The sequence below is a fragment of the Pteropus alecto genome, unplaced genomic scaffold, assembly GCF_000325575.1.
Source record: "Pteropus alecto unplaced genomic scaffold, ASM32557v1 scaffold75, whole genome shotgun sequence".
Taxonomy (NCBI): Eukaryota; Metazoa; Chordata; class Mammalia; order Chiroptera; family Pteropodidae; genus Pteropus; species Pteropus alecto.
This window is the reverse complement of record NW_006440638.1, coordinates 9,567,688-9,588,752: the sequence shown is the minus strand read 5'-3', so window position 1 is coordinate 9,588,752 and position 21,065 is coordinate 9,567,688. Positions and strand designations below refer to the sequence as shown.

Here is a 21,065-nt window from a genome sequence, read left to right as displayed (position 1 = left end):
AAATTCCCAAACAGTTGCAGAATGATGAGGCTTCTATTTTTAAAAAGTCAAGTAAGATTCGGATATGGAAATACAGGTAAAGAGGTGTTAGACACCCAGTTTGTCTTTCTGGTTCCACACTGGTAATTTTTTTTTCTTCCCATATTTTGTAAAATGAGCAGAGCAGATATTTGTTTATAAAACGGTGACAGAAGAAAGGCCCTGGATATATACAGACTCTCCATTTTAAGTAACTTTCAAGTTCCTGAATGAGGTATGCTCTAAACTCCTAGAAACCAGGTGCGACTCTGAGATGTGGGCCAATTTCAACACTTACCTGAAAGGCATCCAAATGATTCTGGTAGAAAATCAAGTTAGTGATCTTGTGAGACTTACAGTATTTCCAATTTTGGGCTGGCCTGGAAATATCGTAAAAATGGGCACATATCATAAAAAATGTGGTCTCTAGGTCCATTAAAAGCAGAAATGCACAATTACGTAGAGAAAAGGAGATAAGCTGCATATTTTAAACCCCAGCTAGACCTTCACTATGACACCAACTGATTATCCTTCTTTATCTTCACTCCCTGGACTTCTCAAGTGGACTTCAAGGTTAATAGGGTGGGTGACCTACCCAATTCTTACATAGTACATTTGGTGTCCTGTTCGGTGCTACCTCCTGGGCAAATTACCCAAGGCCGAAAGCCAAGATTCCTGATCAAGGATTCCCTAACATCACTCACAGTGGTTCAGATAAGTCTGAGAGTTTATTTCTACTACTGTAGGAAGAGGCTGGGGAACAAAGAAACGAGGGTAAACAGAATGAAAGAGACCCTGAGATTTCAAGTTGGAAAGAAACTTAGCTGTCACCTTGACAAGTGGTGTTCAGCTATAGGAGTACCTAAAAAAGCACTTATGAAGGCTTCTCAACATACCCGTGCTTAGGCCGTAGCCCAGGACAGAGTTCAGCAGATAGAGTTCAGGAATCTACCTATGATTTTAAAAAGCTCTGAGACCTAGATCTTGATGATGATAAAAATTATATTAATTCCGATGTGCCTCCAGGGTTGAGAACCAGGAACTAATTTTTTTGTAGATAAGAAACTGAGGCTTACAGAGGTAAGTCACTTCACCAAAATAGACATGCCTGGATTCAAAATGCAAGTAATGGAGGAAAACTCATTAGCATATGAGGAAGTATTGCAGGAGGGCTCCACGGGGGAGGAGTCACACTACCTCTGGATCCAAGGGGGAGCCATTCACACCACAGACATCCTCGATCTCGTTAACTATCTATATAAAGTATCTACATATGTATAAGATACTTTTTTTGGCAAATGACAGTAAAGTGCTTTAATGTAATAAAGTAAGGTCTATTATGAAACTACTCTGACAAACTAGAATAAGATGTCTTGACAGAGTGTTTTCCTCAATTTCACACGAGCACGAGGTGAAGGCTAGCTAAGGCCCTGCCAGTTAAGTCCATTTTCCTGAATCTCAAAAAATTACTACTTTCATCATTACACCTACCACAATGTATAGAAAGATGTCAGACTAGACCAAGAAGAAAGGAAAGAAAGCTGGGTGTTGGGTGGCTCTTCTGTGCAAATTCAAAAGAGGTACCTCTTTCCCCAAGCAGACACTGCCCCAGTCCCATGCCAGGGTGCAGGGCTTGGTAAATGACGGCGAGATTTCAGTCCTCACTAGCCCCTTATTTAGGCAACTTCGTACAATGAATACCCTGCAGGATCACATCCAGTCTTCTAAAGCAGAGGTCAGAAAACCGTAGCCCAAATCTGGTCCGCAGTCTGTGTTTGTATGGCCCTTGACTTAAGAATTGTTTTTATTTTTTTGAACAGTTGAGGGAAAAAAATCAAAAGAAGAGTATTTCGTGATGTGAAAATCACATGAAATTCAAATTTCAGTGTCCACAAATGAATTTCTATTGAAATATGGCATATTCAGTCATCGATGTATTGTCCGTTGTTGCTCTTGCATGACAACAGCAGAGCAAATATTGCCACAGAGAGATGAGTGGCTTGCAGGACCAAAAATATTCACTGTCTGGCCCTTTACTTTTGGTAAGTTTGCTTACAGAAGTTTGCTGACCCCTGGTCTAAAGGAAGAAAAGAGTTAACTATTAAGCCAAATTCCTTTTGTAGATTTAATGAAAAATTCCAAGCAAATATGGCAGGTGAAATAGTTTCTTTATATATACAAACTTGAAACTGAGAAAACGGTGGAGGAAGGTCAACTTCATTACCTAGCCACCTTGACAGTACCTTTAAATGTCATCAATCAGTATGTGCCTTGCATGACTTGCAAGGGCTCATTATAAATTACAGCACACGGGCCCCTGACACGATCCAGGGACTGTAACAGGACTCTGGTGACGTAATGTGATAAAGGAGATTTCTCTGTACAGCTCTATATGGCACAGAGCTGGAGAATTTCCAAGAAATTTAATTTCCAGAGTGCCACCTTTGACTACTCAAGATAATTCCACCAAAGCACCGGGTATCCTTGAAGAAAACTTTATCTTTTCTAGAAATGCTTGTCATTGGGTGTCGTCCTCGAAAACATAAATTTGTAGCTATTTTCTCCAACGAGACAGACTAAATCCAGGATGTAGATTTTCCAATTAGACTCTTTTTAAACATCTGTTGGTAGGCTGCATTTAACATTAGTTATTTGAGCAAAGCGCAATTTGATTAGAGTGTCTGAAACCAAGCCAAAGTCTGCAAAATAATAGCTCAATTAAATTCTGTTTTGCTTTCATTTGTCTTGGATTTTCCTGAGTGTGATACTGTTGCAAATAATCAAGTAAACCAATTCCTTTCAAAATGAGAGATTTAGGTATATTTTCCATCTTCCCTCCAAATTTATTTAATAATCTACTCCATCTTTACTATGCTTCATTGAACTTTAATCTTGACACCAAATACATTCTGTATTTTGTTTAGTCTCCTTAAATTTTCTATACTTATAAATTAAAGTCCTGTGTCATTAATATTACACCTTAAACAGATTAGCAAATGTACAAGGCAAACACAGAGCATTTAGGCATCAAACCACACTGCAGTTTTCTGATTTTCACTCCATACTTGACAAGATTCATTTCATCAGCCCAATGAAAGATGTAGGCAGGAATGACATTAGATTATTTTAATGCTGTGTCTGTTCTTGAAGTGTTCCAGTCTGCAGCCTCTTCAACTAAAGTTGAAGTATCAATTTTCCTTTCTTTTTGGCTCAGATGTTTGACTTACTCTTCATTCATTCATTCATTCATTCATTCATTCATATATCACTCCCTCATGCACTAACTCATTGAAAGAAACGAGGATGCAGGATGCCACAGCTTCAAGAATTCAGATTAAGGAATAGTTACTTGGCTATTAAAACAACTTAGCATTAATTCATATAAATTCTAAGAAAACCAAGACAAAAGCGAACCCAGGATGGAATTTGTACAACAGTACAACCCTCATTTATGCCAAAATTGACATATTTAGGAAAATCGTGCTTGTCAAGATAATGCATAGTAGCAGGGAGGATGACAGCAACTAACATTTATTAAATCTTTGTTGTGTGCCAGGCACCATGCTAAGCTTCTTACATGTGATTACATCAGCTAGTCTTCATCACAACTTAGGACAGGCACTGTGATCATCCCCATTTTACAGATGAGGAGCCTAATGTCTTCCCACCAAGTGTGGTTAACCACCAATTGACTACAAGCAAAAGGATAGTCCCTGTTATGCTGCTGAAACATACATTTGAATAGTGGCTGATATCAAGTGAATTAACATATAACTTGGCATTTAATAGGTAGTCGTTTTCCTTGTAAAAGAAATGTATATAATTATGAGAAGAGCTAACTTTTCTGAGAATTTACTATGTCCCAGGCACTGTGCAAGCACTTTTCACACATTAATCATTTAACCTTCCTTCACAATCACCTTCGGGTAGATGAGGTAATTAGCCACATTCTCTAGATGAGAAAACAAAAATACAGAGAGGTTAAGCTATTTTTCCAAGGTCACACAGGAGTATGGGTAATGTAAGGACTTACATCTGACAGCCCGACACCAGAGGCCACACTATTTATCATGATGTGCCTCCTCTCACAATATTCTGATACACAAATCTCCGAAACTCTCAACCACTTTGCTGAGTTTGCATGGGGACCCAGTGTACAAGATTCTGTGCCTTTAAGGACAAATCGCTCCTAATTTTTGACCATAAAGAGGTATAGTTTCATGATAAGAATGCAATTTGCTCAGTCTCAGATAAGGATATAGGGAAAAACACAAGGTACATGTTGAATTTTAGATAATATTTCAATGGTTACCACAAGATCTATCAGGCTTCCCCCAAAAAAATCCCAAGTACTTCTCTACTCTGGTATGCGATTAGCACAGCCCATTTCAGATAAACCTGTCAAGCCTGGCAAACAGAAGGCACACATACCACCACTCTCAACTCCAGTGCCCATGGCAGACATGGCTCTTCAGGCATGGCCGCAGTACAGAGGCCATGCCAATTGCAGAATCCTTCAAACAGCACCCGAGGCAGAGCCACTTTCGACTTACATCAAATGAAACCTCTTTGCTCTGTCTACTCTATGTGGTTTGCACTCTTAATTCTGTTTCTGGAATAAATAACAGTCTCTTTATGCTATCAAATAAAGAACAAAAGCAGACAATTTCCTCAACATCTTATTAAAAGTAGCTTCATTAGGTCTGATGAAGCAGCTCTTCCGTGTGTAAACCAGGGAGAGCCTGGCCTGTGGGTCCTATGGCCAGAGGAGATCAGAAGGAACCCTGCAGGCTGCAGCAATAGGCACCAATGAAAAAGAAGCATGAGAGAGCATAGCAGAGAATTTAGAGAGGAGAAAATATAACATATCACGTGGCTTTTGGTTACCTTCTGAAGAAAGCAGACAGAGATCTAATTCTCTCGGAATTAAACTCAAACACAATTTAGTCACCAGGATCTCCCATCTAAATGACAGGTGATAGAACAAGCAATATTTACAATTCTGAATTTGGGGCACCTGCTACGGTAGATAAGATTGGACCATTGAAAGTTTCTGAATAGCAGAGTGACATGGCATTTAGGAAAAGAATGAGAGGAGTAGGTAGTAGATACACATGAAGAAAAGAATACTTTCTGGGGGAATGGAGGGGGATAGGTTCTAGTTCTTTGCCAAGATCTAGGCATGTGCCAATCGAAGGTCTGAACCCTGGAACGAGATAGCATCAGGGAAAACACAGAGAAAGGAACGGATACGAGATACCTATTTGGAAGGGAAAATGGCAGATCTAATGACAGATAATGTGGTGGGGATGAAGGAAATTAATAAGTCAGTGATGACTCATAACTCTGACTAATAGGGCCTGGAGATAAAAGTGATCAGCTGGATTAGAGATAACTGAAATTGCTATGATGGTGAGCTAAGACAGAGACATGGACAGGCAGTAAGGAGGAGTGCAAATGGGCTTGGAGTCATGGGTGTAGAGGTACCAGAACAAGGAAGGAGGACAAATGTGCTCCCAGAAATCAAAGGAACTGAACTTTGGTACAGGAATGAACTTGTGTTCCGTAAGAGAACTGGGAAGCTGAAAGAGAATGCCATGGAGGCCAGGGGGCACTGGATGGAAGAAGTTTAAAAGAAGGGAATTTCTAAAAAGATGAGTAGCCAAAGGATGAGTTAGCTATGATGTCATACAGATTGAGGTGAGAATGAGACATGGCCACTAAACTTAGTGACAATGAAATTCCAGAAAATGATGAAGAGAAAAGCCAGATTTGGAGGAGGTTAGGAAGGAAAGTGCCTGGTTAAAACAAAACAAAACAAAAAGTTGAAGCAGCAGGCAGGATATTCAGGTTCTAAAAGGTTGGTAGCAAAAGAAGGAGCTAGAAGAACATAGCTGAGAAGGACTGAGTCATCCAAAGTTTTAGAACTACCCATTCGAAATCCACATTTTACCATAAACACCAATAAATGCTGGGCTCTGTCTGCTTGAATGTTTATTAATCTCCCTCAATGGGATGTAACATAAAAGGACAAGAGCTGGCGCTCTTTGCCCAATTGTGTCCTGGCAACTTTAAGCTCTACTACTTAAGTAGTTAAAAATCTGTACTATTGATGAAAGGGGAAAAGTTATGATGAGAAGGCAGCAGTGCTAGACCCTTTAGAAACAACTAGTATTCCGTCTCTGCACTTTACTGGGCAATAATTTGAAGCTCAAACAATCTCAACAGCAAGGCGGCTAAAGTCCACCAAAAGTTCAAAATGGGGTATGTTCTCTTTAAAATTTTGAGAGCGACTAAATATGACAACCATCTGATGTATGAAAATTATTCACAACCAAAAACAGACAGTCTGGAAATAGCCGGGATGACTTCATTTAGACAGAATTACCCAAATCTGTTTCTAATATACACAGTACACATAATAAATTTTTACAATATGACAAGGAAAACAAACTTAATAAAAGTTCCCAATCTTTTGTTACACAAGCATGCTATATCCATGCTATGTTTATAATAGTTTGCTCATGATATCACAGCTCAGTAACAAAGGCCCAGGCAATACAAAAACAGTTACTAGGCATGACATCAACTCACAACTACCGTAATTACATCGGTACACAAATTTCCCAAACTGTACATTTTCCAAACTGCTTCTCAATTTCAACGGCTGCCTTTAGACAATTACTTGCAGGGTTGTCTGCAAGCTTTGAGTAATACCCGTCTTTCTTCTCTTTCCCAAGCGTCATTTCCCTTTAGAAAGTGCATATTTCAATTACAAGCACTATTTTTCAAATATGCCCATAAACATATGTCCAAATTAGGAGACAGTGTGGTCTAGTGGTTAGTGACAAGCATTAGGCATCAGCAACTCTGATTCTGTTCCTTTCACTGTCCCTGTTTGCTAGGCACAGGCAGTAGCTCAGTGAGAGGCAGCAGAATGTACTGGTTAAGAGCACAAATTCTTTTATTATTATTATTATTATTATTATTAATTATTATATTTATATTTATTGGGAAGAACATAGATTCTTGAGCCAAACTGCTTCGGCTGGAGTCCTAGCTCAGTCACTTATCAGCTGTTTGGCTCTGGGCATGTTAAGTTCTCTATACCCCACTTTCTTCATCTGTAAAATGGAAATAATAATAGAGTTTACCTCCATTTGTTTGCTATACAGTAGTTGGCTCCTACAAAGTACAATTTCAGGGTTTGCTATTTAAGATTATTAGCATCGTATTTTGAGGACTCAGTTTCCTGTTTGAACACCTGGCTTAAATTATCCCAACACATAGCAAATTGTGTAATTTTCTAATGCTAGAGAAGGGGTTTCATCTTGGTCACATTACCTACATATAGAGAGGTTCAATGAATAAAGCTGGAATGAATGAATGAATGAATGAATGAATGAAATCCATAGGTTCTGCAATACCCAATAGTTACAGAAGTGAAAAATACTACCTCGCAGAAATTGGTTTTCATACTATTTCTCTAATGGCTTACTTTCATGTTCCTGTAGCTAATGTTGGTGATTTCAGAAGCATATTTCTCTAAGGACCAAGCTTTTGAGCCTGTCCTATATGCACGACCTCTGTCTCACTGTGCTGCATGGTCAGCTGGCTTTCCCAGCCGGGCATGGTGCCAGGGGAGGCGAGACTACCCCCATTGTCACTTCTGGTCCATGGCGCTTGCACCAAATGCTGTTATTCTAGGCTTCAGGAAATTTTCTAACCACTGGACAGGGTCCAATGCTGTGTGCTAATGAGTTTCAGATTGGAGGACTTCACTGTGCATGTGTCAGAAAAGTGCCATGGTTTATGGTGAGGTGGGGGCAGGGAAGAAAAGACACAAAAAGGAAGAAAAAACAGTAGTTAAAAAATGCTGGCTACTCAAATTGACAGGGAACGTGACCTCTGCACTTCATCAGAAATTCCTGCAGACTTACAAAATAAAGAAGTTTGCTTTTATCACACACTGTGAGACTCATGGAAAAATGGAAAACACTACATCACTTGACCTTGGTGTGCCCTCTTTCAACCACAGACGAATATTGTGTACAAAAATTCTAAATCAACTTAAGATGTTCAAAAAAAGCTTTAATTTTCTGTGTTAGACTTGATGATTACTATTTTGGTTCTTGAGATTTTGCTTAGAAGGTTCACACAGGAAAAGGACCCATAATTCCAGGAGTTATTTTATCACTTTGGGAATAATAACGTTGTGGCCTCTGTTGGGTGGGCACATCATGGTCTATATCCCCCTACACTCCTTGAAAAAGAATGAGCAAGCTTTGCTGACCCAGGCTGGAAAGTCACCCAAGACTGAATCATGAGTGTTTGCTTACATTAACAGAACATTAAAACCCATTTTAAACAACTCTAGCCATCTTTGCTTAATGATTCACCTCTCCGTGATGCTTTTTCTCTCTTCAAGGTAACCAACAGGCTTGATATCAAGACTTCTCATCATGCTATCATACTCTATCAAAGAAGAACCCCTTCTCAGAAGAATCTAACTCACAGGACTTTTATTGAGTAATGAGACTACATTTAATTTTTTTTTTTTTTGCCACACAGTACTGGCGACTTTAAAAATCCAATACTTTCACATCCTCGAACTGTCATCAACATTTTTTCAGACGATGTCAATAAAATTGATTGCTTGCAGTTCTGAATTCTGCTCTGCACATGGAAACAATATAATTTGTTTTAAAGTATTTTCGATGGGGGCGGAAGGAGAAACAGAACCTCAGCAAGCCTATCCACAACATTGGGGCGGGGTGGGGAACAAACCAGAAGCAAAGTAAATGGCCTGAATATTATGGTCTGCTGGAAACTTTGACAAAAATTCCTGATGCATAAACCCTAAACCCTACTGTTGTGCTGACTGATATGTCTTCCTGTCAGATATGAATGATGTTTCTGGAACATTAATACGTTCATTAAATTCTAACTCCCTGTACTTAAAATATTCTGTACTTTGGCTCAGAGGCATCTTGACAGCTTTGTTGTAATCATATATGTGAGGCCCCAGACTACACAGTTGTTGAGATGCCTCATACCTACAGCCAATCTGTTGCTTTTACAAGTTTAATCTAGATATTAAGGAGCTGATTGTGGAACCATGTCGATTCAACATCTTCAACTCAGTTGTATATCATAGAAACCACTATGGGTGGTGATAGACTCCCATGATGCCCAGCAACCGTACATACCTTTAACTCCCTAATCTGTAAGACTACAAAATACGGCTCGTTTTTTTTTTTTTTTTCCCGAAGCACAAGTGGACGACCAGCAAGGGTCCGACAGTGTTATTCCTAATTACCTTTTTTTTTTTTTCACTCTTGATCCTGTGGCTCTCATAATTAGTTACCTGGGGCTGCAATCCAATTTGAAGTGATGACAAGAAAGTGATCCATGAAAAAGTAATAAGTTAAATCCAATTTCAGCCTTCCTCTAATTAAATGCACATGGAACTAATGACTCCAACCCTAGCATTTCAGTGATAATGGTAATTAGCGAGGTGGGAGTCACTCTCTTTTTCAACACTGGAGGTGTAAACCACAAGGTAAAATGGTAGGAGCACTCTTAATTACATGTGTCATTTTGTCAGCAATTTACACATTTTTGACCAGTCAAGTATGTTTTTTTTCCCTTCTGTCCCTTCCCACCTCCTAGCTCCAACAATGATTATAACATACTTTTCCATGTTACAACACATGGAAGCTCGTAAGAGCACTTCAGACTTGAGAATAAGAAATAAGTTTTCTTTGCTATTGCTCACTGCTATGACACATGCACAGAAACAAGGCAACAGTTAGGATTAATATGCAGACCTTAAGTCTTATTTTTAATTGAAATCCAGATCTCGACAGTGGAATTGGTTTTGGTTGGCTTGGTTTTATTTTTGCTTACAATATGGAAAATATAATAATTTGTTTATTTATGGAAAACATGGCACTCTGTAGTTGCTGAGTAAATACACACTGAAGGAGAAGCAATTATTAACTTACTCATGGCGTACTGGTTATCTGTGGTACTAAAAAATTCTGGCTTCCGACCCCCATGCAGCCACTGTCTGTATGCTCTGAAGCAAGTCACTTAACTTCTCTAAGTTTCACTTTTCCTCATCCATATAATGATTTAATAATAGTTCCTATACCATAGAGTAGCTATGAGGCTGGTCCGCATTAAGCACTTATTAACCATTAATTAACTTTGCATATGGTGACATATGCATATGGTGACAAATGACATGCTCGCATCTAAAATATTAGCATTACTTACATTTTAATGCTTAGATACATGTAAGTAAGGTGACCATATAATTAAATGTCCAAACTGGGATACTTTTGATAGGATTAAATAAATACACCCAGCTAACAGACTGCGGCTGTCCTGGGAAGACTGGGATACAGGGTCACCATATATATAGCTGAAGTTGAAATAGAAAAATGAGCAAACTCATATTACAACTCACCTCAGAATTTTGGAGGGAGGCAAGGACAAAATATATTATTTTAGAAAAAAATTCGTAAAGAGTATTTAACCCAGGCAACAAGATGGACTTCTTGAGGTTCATGAAACCCTTATAACTAAGAGGCAAAATTCTGTGTTTGAGTGCTGTGCTGGGAGGAGGGGTTACCGTTTCTATCACATTTTTAATGGTGTGTGTAATCTGAAAGACTTAATAACCATTTAGAATGCATCATTTCTATTTTATCACCTCTGATCAAGACTTATTTTTTAGGGTTTTGGGAATCTCCAAATTCAGGTGGTAACAATGAAATTTTAAAAAGTACTGAAATTTCAATACTTCATAGTTATTTAATGCCAGGGATGCCATTTCTATACAATGTTAACACTGGACACTTAAAAAAATTATTTGCTTTCTTCTCCTGAATTACACACTTTACTAAATCAATGCATAGGGATATTTTTTAAGGGTCAGTATTTCAAAACCATTCCATTTCACTATTTATAATGTTAAATTGTAGCTTCCTTTAAAGGTTTCCTCTTACCAATTTGTTCCTTAGTGAATAACGTGGAAATGATACAAGGTACTAAGACTCTATGTGGCATTAATGCAAAGCAAAAATGCTGCCTACAGCATGTTTTATATAACTGAAAATCAAAATGCTAAAAAACACCTGCTGAATCTTATATTTGAACCTCCTCCATTTAAAGCAGGAATCCTCATTATAATCCTGAGCTTCCAGCTGAACCAAAAGGCTGACCTTCCAGTGGATTTCACTACTCTTCCTTCCAGTGAAATGGCCTCCTGCGTGAGGGGCTTGCATATGATATAACCTTGGAAGGAAGGGGATAGGCAGGAGAGAGAACTATCAGATGATTGGTTTCAAGTTCATATTCTTTATAGATGGCCTGAAACTGTGGTCAGCTTTCCACTATAAGCAACACATAAGGTTTACTTTCTTTCCTAACTTGAATGCTGCCAGAATACACATGTACTTTTACTTTCTTAGGAGAAAATGTGTCATTTGATTTCCTTCCAGTTTATGTACTCATGCCAACAACTAAAATGCTTAAAGAACCAAAATGAATTACTACCCAGAAACGGTGGTCAAAGTTCCAAAATTCGATCAATAAAATTGCTCATCTACTCACAAATTAATCTTCAGCCAGTAAAGTTACACATTTTCGAGGTTACGAGCACACCTGCACTGCTAAGCATTTATTTCACTTGTTTAAGCAACCTCCAGAAATATATAAATATTTATAAAAGTAAGCCTACTATTTTTACTTACATATAATTTTCTTTTTGCAGCAAAATTGTGTTAATTCTTTACAACTCATAAGCATTCTGAAGGCAGGCTCTGTGTCCTCCAGTTTCATATCTATGGGCATCAGCAAAATGCCCTGCGCATTGTGGCTGTTCCAGAAACCAAGTTGCATCTAATGAACTCAGATCATTCTGATACTGAATTTACAATGAGGCCAATTTTCAATTTTCATTTGTAGCATTCATAAAAAAAATTGGCAAAGTAAATTAATAGACAAAATAAAGGGCTATGTAGGTTGCTAAACAGACTATTTTTTCAAGAACTTCAGAAGCAGTATTTATACTCAATTAATCCTTTATATAAACCAAAACATCACCCAAGAATGCAGCTAGCTCAGAATTAGATCAAAATGTATACCTGCAAAGAATGATATTTCTTTCTTATTTATTCTCATCTCCCTGAAATTAGTTCAAATTGTGATGTTTGACTACATTTTGTGCTCTCTATCGAGTAACCACTTATAGCCTCCTCTAACTTTCCATTTTCTTTTGTTTGTATCATCAGCCTGTGAAACTGGAGAGCGCTGCCAAACATAAAGCAGGGAAGTGTGAGATATGCTTAAAATATGAGTCACAGTATATTTGGGGATTTGGGATTCTTTTTTTTTTTTTTTTCCTCAAGCTATCAGCAGATCAAATCCTTCTTTCCTGACAAGCATTCCTCTATGAGGAAGATCTAAAATTTGCTAAAATAGGTCTCTTGGTGTAGTTAAGAAGGGTACGAAGATCAGAAAAAAAAACAGTTAAGATTTACTAAAGGATTTCCCTTTCAGTTCAGAACCATTCTGGCTGAGATGCCCCAGTGAGGACACGGCATGGCAAGGTGTATTTAAATGTGAAGGTTATTTCTTCCGTGAATCACCGAGTCTGTATACATATTTTTACAACAAAGTAATATACCAAGTGACCCATATTAGTAATTTCTCCTCTCCATTTATGGAAGGCCAGCCAACATAATAAAACTCTGAGAATTTGCATGACCCTATCCGGCAGATGAGGAGAAGTAGTATGTGATGCACACACGTATGCCAATGCATGTGTGTGTGCACGCGCGCACACACACACACACACTTGCGCACAGACACACACAAACACTCTAGTCAATCAACTCTTTTTTTTCCCCCCCCTAATCAATTCTTAAAGCTGGTCTAAATTCTCTGCTTGTCAACTCTCCCACTGAGGGGGTAGGAAGGAACTCCAAAGATCTTTAGCAAAACCAGCATTCAATATGGCCCCCTTGTCCCACACTTTTTATACAGACTGAGTGCTCAGCAGAATGTGTTAGGTTGGTTTTGACACTGTCCTTGCCAAGAAAAATGAAGCTCTCTGTATCATAGTCTTCTGGTGGCTAAAAACCTTATAATGGGCAAGAAGATAAAGAGCTCTCAAAAGGAAATCCCTGAAACTTTACTTCATATATTTAGTCCTAAAGGAACTTCGTTCATCTTGGAAACGAAGTTACCTAAAAATGCCATATGTTTCAAAAAAGCAAGTACGAGGGAAAATAAGTCTAGTATAAAAAATTACAAATGATGTTCAATACTGAAGAGTAGTGCATCAGACAGATTGCGTATGTGTATATTGTTTTTTTTTTTTTAATCTCTAGCCAAAGCTCTACTATGTGTAAGATTTCCAGCCCCCAATAATATATTGTCATTTTTCCAATGCATTTGAGGCCTGATAAATTCAAGAGGGCTCACAGTATTTTTTAAGGCTGTGAGAACTCCAAGAGGGAGGCAAAAAGAATGGACAGTCATTTGAATCACTGAGTGACAGGCTGGGCTAGCTCCCTGTATACATTAATAAATTAGAATTTTAATTGTGTCTCTGTCTGCAGGAGATGCCCCAATACTTTAATATGTACCAACAATTGGCTATGTTCTGGAATCTGCAATGTGGCCTCCACTGCTGACCTCTGAAACACAATTCCCAGTCTGACTACGGAAACTGTTCAGTTTGATCCTTTCAACTTATTTGAATCCTGACAAATAAGCTCACAGCCGAAAGGTCAACACAGTCATATTTCATCCTCCAGAGCTGTTCTTAAGACATCTGCACAACAAAGCACTTCTGATAGCACCTGACATGGACCTCAGTGGCACTGTAACTCATTAAAAATGTCCCTAGCATTCAGACACATTAAAAGGCATTAGGATTGGTGAGAGTTTACCAAGTAAGTGTTTTTGGAAGTGTTAGTAAACAACGCATATTTTCATTCAACCATTCAATAAACTATTGCTACAGTGCTGAACTTTGCTTCAACAATGATGGTTTCCCAAATATATGTAGAACTAAAACTTGTTGCCCGAGGTCAATTTGATCTTTGTTGTATAATTTAGAAATGGGTATTGGTTCACTCTGATCTGAGAAAAGTCAATACAATCTAGAATCTGAGGTAACCTCGTGATCAAATTAATTAGCACCAAGTTATGCCATTCAGCAACTGTGTATAGATTCTGTTCCAAAAAGTCTCGTGTGAGAAACTCACCTTAGTCTCCCATTTTGGGGATGCCCACCCTCAGCAATGAAAGTAGTTGAGCTATCTAGTACCTGCAAGTGCCCTGTCTTGGATGTGAGTATGAATACCCCGAGTCAAGTTCCTTTGAAATTTCTACTACAATTTTCTGCCCAATACATAATCCAAATTAGATTTTCATGAACTCACTCCTTCTTCTAGTCTGTTAACCCCTGTCCTCATGTGCCTGAAATGAGAAGTTACTAAAACATTCTTTTTTGGTATCTTTAAATAAAAATTGGTCATCATTTTTTAATAATAATTCGGAAGTATACTGAAAACATCCACTGAACAACGGAGTGTGTATTACATTCCTGACTAGGTATATTAAAAATACCATATTCTCTTCAATCCCAATAATGGTTCTTAACACTCTTGACATTTTGGGCTGAATAAATCTGTGTTTTGGGAAATCTTCCTATGCAATATAGGATGTTTAACAGCACCCCTTGCCTCTACCTACCAGATTGTCAATAGCACCCATGACCCACCAAGTTGTGACAACCAAAAATGTCTCCAGTCATTGCCCACTGTCCCCTGGCAGGCAAAATCTCCCCTAGTTGAGAACCACTGCACTAAAGTAAGGTATGTGTGTATCACACATCATGAGAGAATTTCTAGATCCATCAATAGAGAATGAAGTGACATATTTGAGTACTATGAACTTTTTCTCAGTGATAAGCCACTCTGACTATTAAGCAACCCACACCTACAACTACTCATCCTCCTATTATATTAACTAATTAGTAGCTCTTACTCCCAGTAGCAAAACTTTTGGTTGAATAGACATTTTTCCTAAAATTTCATACTCTGCTGATAAACTAAAAATGTACCTTCTGCATAAGATTTTCTTATATGGTTTGCAATTCTCAGTACAATCCAGTTCTGAACTGCTTGTCAGCTATCCTGAAGTATAAAATGTTATTTTAAAAAAAGAATTGTTACCTGAAGGGCTGGCTGTTTGTCATTCCTCTTGGGAGATTTTAATCCACTAACTTGTTGCTGTTGTTGCTGCTGAAGAAGGAGCTGTCTTGCCACTTGAAGTGCCTGAACGGAAAAACGAAAGAAAAATGTTTCCGTTACTACACAGGTTCAGGGCCTCTTTCAAAAAAGGACTCCAGGAAGTGCACTTTAGAACGGGATCCTGACTTTCCCATTTCCAGACAAACGAAACAGCAAAAAGAACTTTCTACCAGCCCAAGCTGGAAAACTTTCCAGAATTTGTTTAAAACTTCTTGGATTTAAGCAGTTTCATGCACAGTTCTTTAGGCATAGCAACTCATCTTAGTAGACACTTTATTCCTACAAAAACTCTGACATAAAACTTGAAGCATGAATGATTAGGACTTTTGAGAAAGAATGGCAGAGAGAAGCCAGGAACGACCTGGGCAAAGACAGAAACCTAGCAGACAATACAAGGCTCATTTCGGAGGTACCTTCACCCTCCTCCTATTTTTCTTGGGGGAACTTGGCAATGCAAGTTGAAAGTAACACTTTCACCACATCTGAGTCCAAATAAAGAGGAAGAGTTAAATGGTGCACCAAACTATGGATAAAGTTATTTGGGAAGGAAGATCAAAACAGATGAGCTATATGCTCAAGGATCACCCCGATGGAATATGTAAGAGAAAAACTGCAAATTGGACTTCTAAGTCCACATAGGGTACATTATGTACCCAAACTGGTTACTACAAGTGGCTCTTTCAAGCCTATGCCACAGGATGGTTTGCATCTAAAGGCGGTAACTGAAAAAGTGACATGAACTGGAGGTAAAGCAAAACAAAAAGAGGAAAGGCCTCCTAAGTGCAGGATGTATGACTGACAAATCTTTTTTGTTTTTAATTAAAGTATACTTGACATACAGTATTATATTAGTTTCAGGCATAACTACACAGTGATTCTACACTTACATACTTTATGATGTGATCACCACAATATGGCTACTCACCATCTGTCACCATACAAAGTTATTGCAATATTATTGACTATATTCTCTGTGCTATACATTAAGACAAATCTTTTTTAAAACTTCAAATAAAACAACGTGTCATCAATAAACCCTTATGGGGACATTCACTGTCAAAGAATTGACTAGGAATGACAGCTAGCCACACCTTACCAAAAAGAGCAGCTGGATCAGCAATAGGAAGCTCAAGTTTTCAGACACTGTGCTAGATGATCACGAGAAGTTAGGTTATTTGAATAAATTCCGCTGAGAACCACAAATGTATACATGGAAGAGACATCAAGAACGCTCATTAAATAATGTGCTTAGCATTTAGAGACAAATGAGATTTCTTGGTGGTTACACCAATAAAAATCTCTAAATGGTAACTAATTATTTGTGTCTCAAAGAAGATGCACACATACATGTGGTCAGTGTATCAAAAGGATCTAATACTACGGTCTTAGAAAATGTGCATAACGGACTTTCAATGGTAGCCTTTTCCTCAAAGAGGAGCAGAGACTTCATTTCTATAAGAAAATAGTGTATATCTTATTTGAAGAAAACTTACAGTGTCACGGTAGTGTGAAAGAAAAGGAGCATGGCATGGGGGTTCCTGTGCATTAAACTCAGGAGAAAAGGAACATAGAGTGGTCAAGAGAATTACTGTTCATGAGCGGACGCATAAAATTGTTGAATCAGCAAGAGCGGTACTTCTCCTAAAAGGACAACCTCACTAAATTAAGCTCATGACTACACTATTGTGACAAACAATATTTTTAAGATACTTTTTAAGGTTGAGTGGTGCCTTTGTGTCTAACAGGCAAAAAGGGAGGGAATGAAACGGAAGAACAGATAAATAAATGGGTGACAAAGAAAAGATCTTGGGACTGATGGAACCCTTCTATCCCACCTCCCCACTGCACCCACCCCTCTTGTCCTAGGGAGTCCTGATGCCTACTGAACTCACCGCAACCAGCCCTTCAGGTGTAATATACAGGCTATTTCATTGCGTCCGGGAAGGGAGAGACTTGTTTAAATCTGCCTGGAAGAGCCTGGAGAAAAGAGCCTGTCTGAGAGGGGCTCTGGAAGCCAAGACGCCTGGGAGAGTTGCCTGAGGCCCCAGCCTGCTATCTCTGAGGAGGATTTACCATTACTGGACTCTGGGTTTCCTTGTCTCCTTGGAGACGCTCAGTACATGCGTAGGTGTAAAAGTGGGCAGAGTGAAGATTTCATTTATATCATATAAGAAAAATAGTCCCCTTTGCAAGGTGGCTGTAGGAGCAAAAGCATCTCCCCTCCTAATATATATGTTTCTTTAGCTATTTCACATGAGTTTTTATGGCTTTTAAACATAGGAGAGGGAACTGTTATATATTTTAAGTGTGACCATAAGAGTTCCCAGAGTAATAGACTGATCAGTAAAGAAGGGTCTGGCTGCTAGTTGGAAAGGCAGAGAAAGGGAGCATAGATGACAGTGAAAAGATAGCTCTGAGAATGATATGGTGGGGAAGAGGAGAAAGGTTACATACATTTAATACTAAAATAGAGCAAACAAAGAAAAACAAAGTAACAATTCCACACATTCTCAATCTTCGTTAAAATAACTAACCACGTTTTACCAAATATTTGGAGAAGAGGTATTCAATATTTAAATAAGCAAGTGTCAGAGAGAATCTATACAATCAGTTTCTCATTTCAGCAAAAGGGATGATATTGTCCTTAAAAAAAAGTACACACACAGAGGGAAAAAAAACTGTTCTTATATGGGCATGTTCTCATAAATACACTTAAGAAAAGGAAAGTACTGGACTTGAACTTGAGTTTCCAACAAATTTTTACTGAGCTAGCTCTATACAATGATTATACATTTTAAAATTAGTTACTGGAATCCTTGCTGGTTTGAAGAAATTATTTTGCTGGTTTGAAGAAAAAAAAGTCATTTACGTATAGAATATCTTTTCCAGACCCAACATGGGGTACGTGAACTTACATAATCACACAAAGAACTCTGGCTCCCTCAGAGCATTTCATACTGAGCCCCATTAAAGCAGATAATCAGAGATATCTGCACAGGGCAAAAAAAGTTTAGGAACTTGTGGAAACAAAAGGGACATTTTAGTCAAACTACTGAAGAGAGAAGAATACAAGGTGAAGATGTGCAAATTGGTTTTCAAATTCCTCCTCAAAATGAATGCAAACAGGTAAAATAACTTCAAATATTTGGGATGGAGAAACAACGCTAGTGCAAAGAACTGTTCATCTTGATATGACCTGTTAGGAATTACTCCACAATAATTCCCTGGCATTATCGTGAGTGTGGGAACAGAGTCAGAGCAATGTACTACACCTCATTCCCCTCTACAAATCTACTTAGCTCAGCTAGAGTTTTAAAGCATAATTTATTAGGACTTATAAAGTGCTACGAAATCAACCACTAAAGGGTTGCTTTTCTGACTTCCATGATATATAAATTACTGTAATCTAGATTTTAAATTGACACACACAAAAAAAAAAAGAGGGAAAAAAAGCCTAGTATACAAAACTATGCATTTGAGCATTATAATACAGATCTCTGGCATTTACAATTTATAGAAAGTCAAAAATGCTCATTGTCACATTCGCTGTTGGTCAATGGAAAAACTTTGGAATGACTGATGGAATCTCCTTTGGAAATTGCACTGAAAACCTGACCACAGCACATGTCCACCGTGTTTCCCTTACATGCTTACTTGATAGCCATTGTTACCTGTTAAATGCATCAAGACCAGATTAATTTCTTTCATCTCAGACTCACTGCCTGACCGCATAGATTTTTTTTTTCAATACAACTAAGGAGTTAGGATAAACCTTTCTTATTTTCAAAACAGTATCTCCATCACAATTGGAGAAAGGTCCCTCAAGATATCCTGTTTGGTGTGAAGAGTGTCAATTGTATGATGACAGTAACTAGACTATAGGGGGTGATCACTCAGTAGTGCATACACATGTCAAATTATAGTGTTGTACACCTAAAATTGATGCATATATAAAAAAATATATCTTGCTTGGAAATAAAATTAGATCATTTGGATTTAAGCTAATAAGGTATGTGGACATGTGTTTGTGTGTGTATGAGAGATGGGGATAGACAGAAGTAGAGAAACAAACAGAGAGAAAACAAGAAATGAAAAAAATTATCTTTTAGGAAGCAAGAACCAAGGGTGACTCAAGTTCCAGACCAAATGCTAATGTAAATAACTTAAAAGGTCCCATACCTAAACATTTGAAGAAGAATCAAAACCTATTCTTCTCAAACTAGTCCAAAAAATTCAAGAGGAAGGAAGGCTCCTTAGCTCATTTTACAAGGCTACTATTAACCTGATTCCAAAACCAGAAAAAGATATTTGCAAAAAAGATAATTATAGCCCGATATCCCTGACGGACATAGCTGCAAAAATCCTCAACAAAATATTACCAGACTGAATCTTGCAAGATATTAAAAAGATCATACACCATGATCACTTGGGATTTATTCTTCAGATGCAAGGTTGGTTCAATATCTTCAAATCAATTAATGTGATACACCAAATTAAAAATTAAAAAATAAAAATGATATGATCGCATCAATAGATGCAGAAAAAATGTTTGACAAAATCCAGTATCCATTTATGATAAAAACTCTCAGCAAAGTGAGAATAGAGGGAAAATAACTCAACATAATAAAGGCCATATATGACAAACTACAGCTAACATCATACTCAATGAGGAAAAGCTCAAAACATTTCCCTTAAGATCAGAAACAAGACAAGGATGCCAGCTTGCACCACTTTCACTCCACATGGCATTGGAAGTCATAACCACAGCAATCAGACAAGAAAAAGAAATAAAAGGCATCCAAATTGGAAAAGAGGAGGTAAAACATATTTGCAGATGGCATGATACTACATTGAGAGAACCCTAAAGAGTCAACCAAAAGAATTGTTAGAACTGATAAATTCAGTAAAATAGCAGGATACAAAATATTCAAAAGTCAGTTGCATTTTTACACACCAATAATGAACTATCAGAAAGAGAAATTAAGAAAACAATCACATATATAATTGCATAAAAAAATACCTAGGAATAAATTTAGCCAAGAACAAACCTGTGCTTGGAAAATTATGTCATTGAAGAAAGAAACTGAAGAAGATACAAATAAATGAAAGCATATACCGTGCTCATAGGTAGGACAAATTAACATCATTAAAATGTCCATAGTATCCAAAGCAATCTATAGATTCAATGCCACTCCTATCAAAATATCAATGATATTTTTCAAAGAACTAGAACAAATGATTCTAAAATTTATATGGAGCCATAAAAGACCCCATACAGTCACAGCAATCTTAAAAAAGAAGAAAAAAGTTGAAGGTATCACATTACCAGATATCAAACTATAGTACAAGGCTACAGTAATTAAAACAGTATGGTACTGTCATAAAAACAGACACATAGATCAATGGAACAGAGTAGAGAGCCCAGAAATAAATTCGTGCTTATATATGGTCATTTACTCTATGACCAAGGGGCAAGAATATACAACGGGGTAAAGAAAGTCTATTCAACAAATAGCATTGGGAAAACTGGACAGACCCATGCAAAAAAATGAAACCGGACCACCTTCTTACACCATATACAAGAATAAACTCAAATGGATTGAAGACTTAAATGTAAGATCCCAAATCATAAAACTCCTAGGAGAAAACATAAACAGTAAACTCTCTGACGTTGCTCTTAGTAACATTTTTTTCTGATATTTTTTTCTTGAG

At 37.8% G+C, this 21,065-nt stretch overlaps 1 protein-coding gene across 10 annotated transcripts in view; it reads right to left on the bottom strand.

Annotated features, from left to right (window-relative positions):
- The window catches only part of FOXP1 (forkhead box P1), a 573,767-nt gene that overhangs the window by 121,204 nt on the left and 431,498 nt on the right, over positions 1-21,065 (bottom strand). For 9 of the 10 annotated variants that reach the window (XM_015593721.2, XM_025050689.1, XM_006917474.3 and 6 more), the window contains one exon: positions 15,276-15,377. In XM_015593721.2, the coding sequence (XP_015449207.1) occupies positions 15,276-15,377 (102 nt within the window). Of the gene's footprint in view, positions 1-316; positions 470-15,275; positions 15,378-21,065 lie in introns of those variants that run through there. The other variant, XM_025050692.1, reaches the window with a different exon arrangement.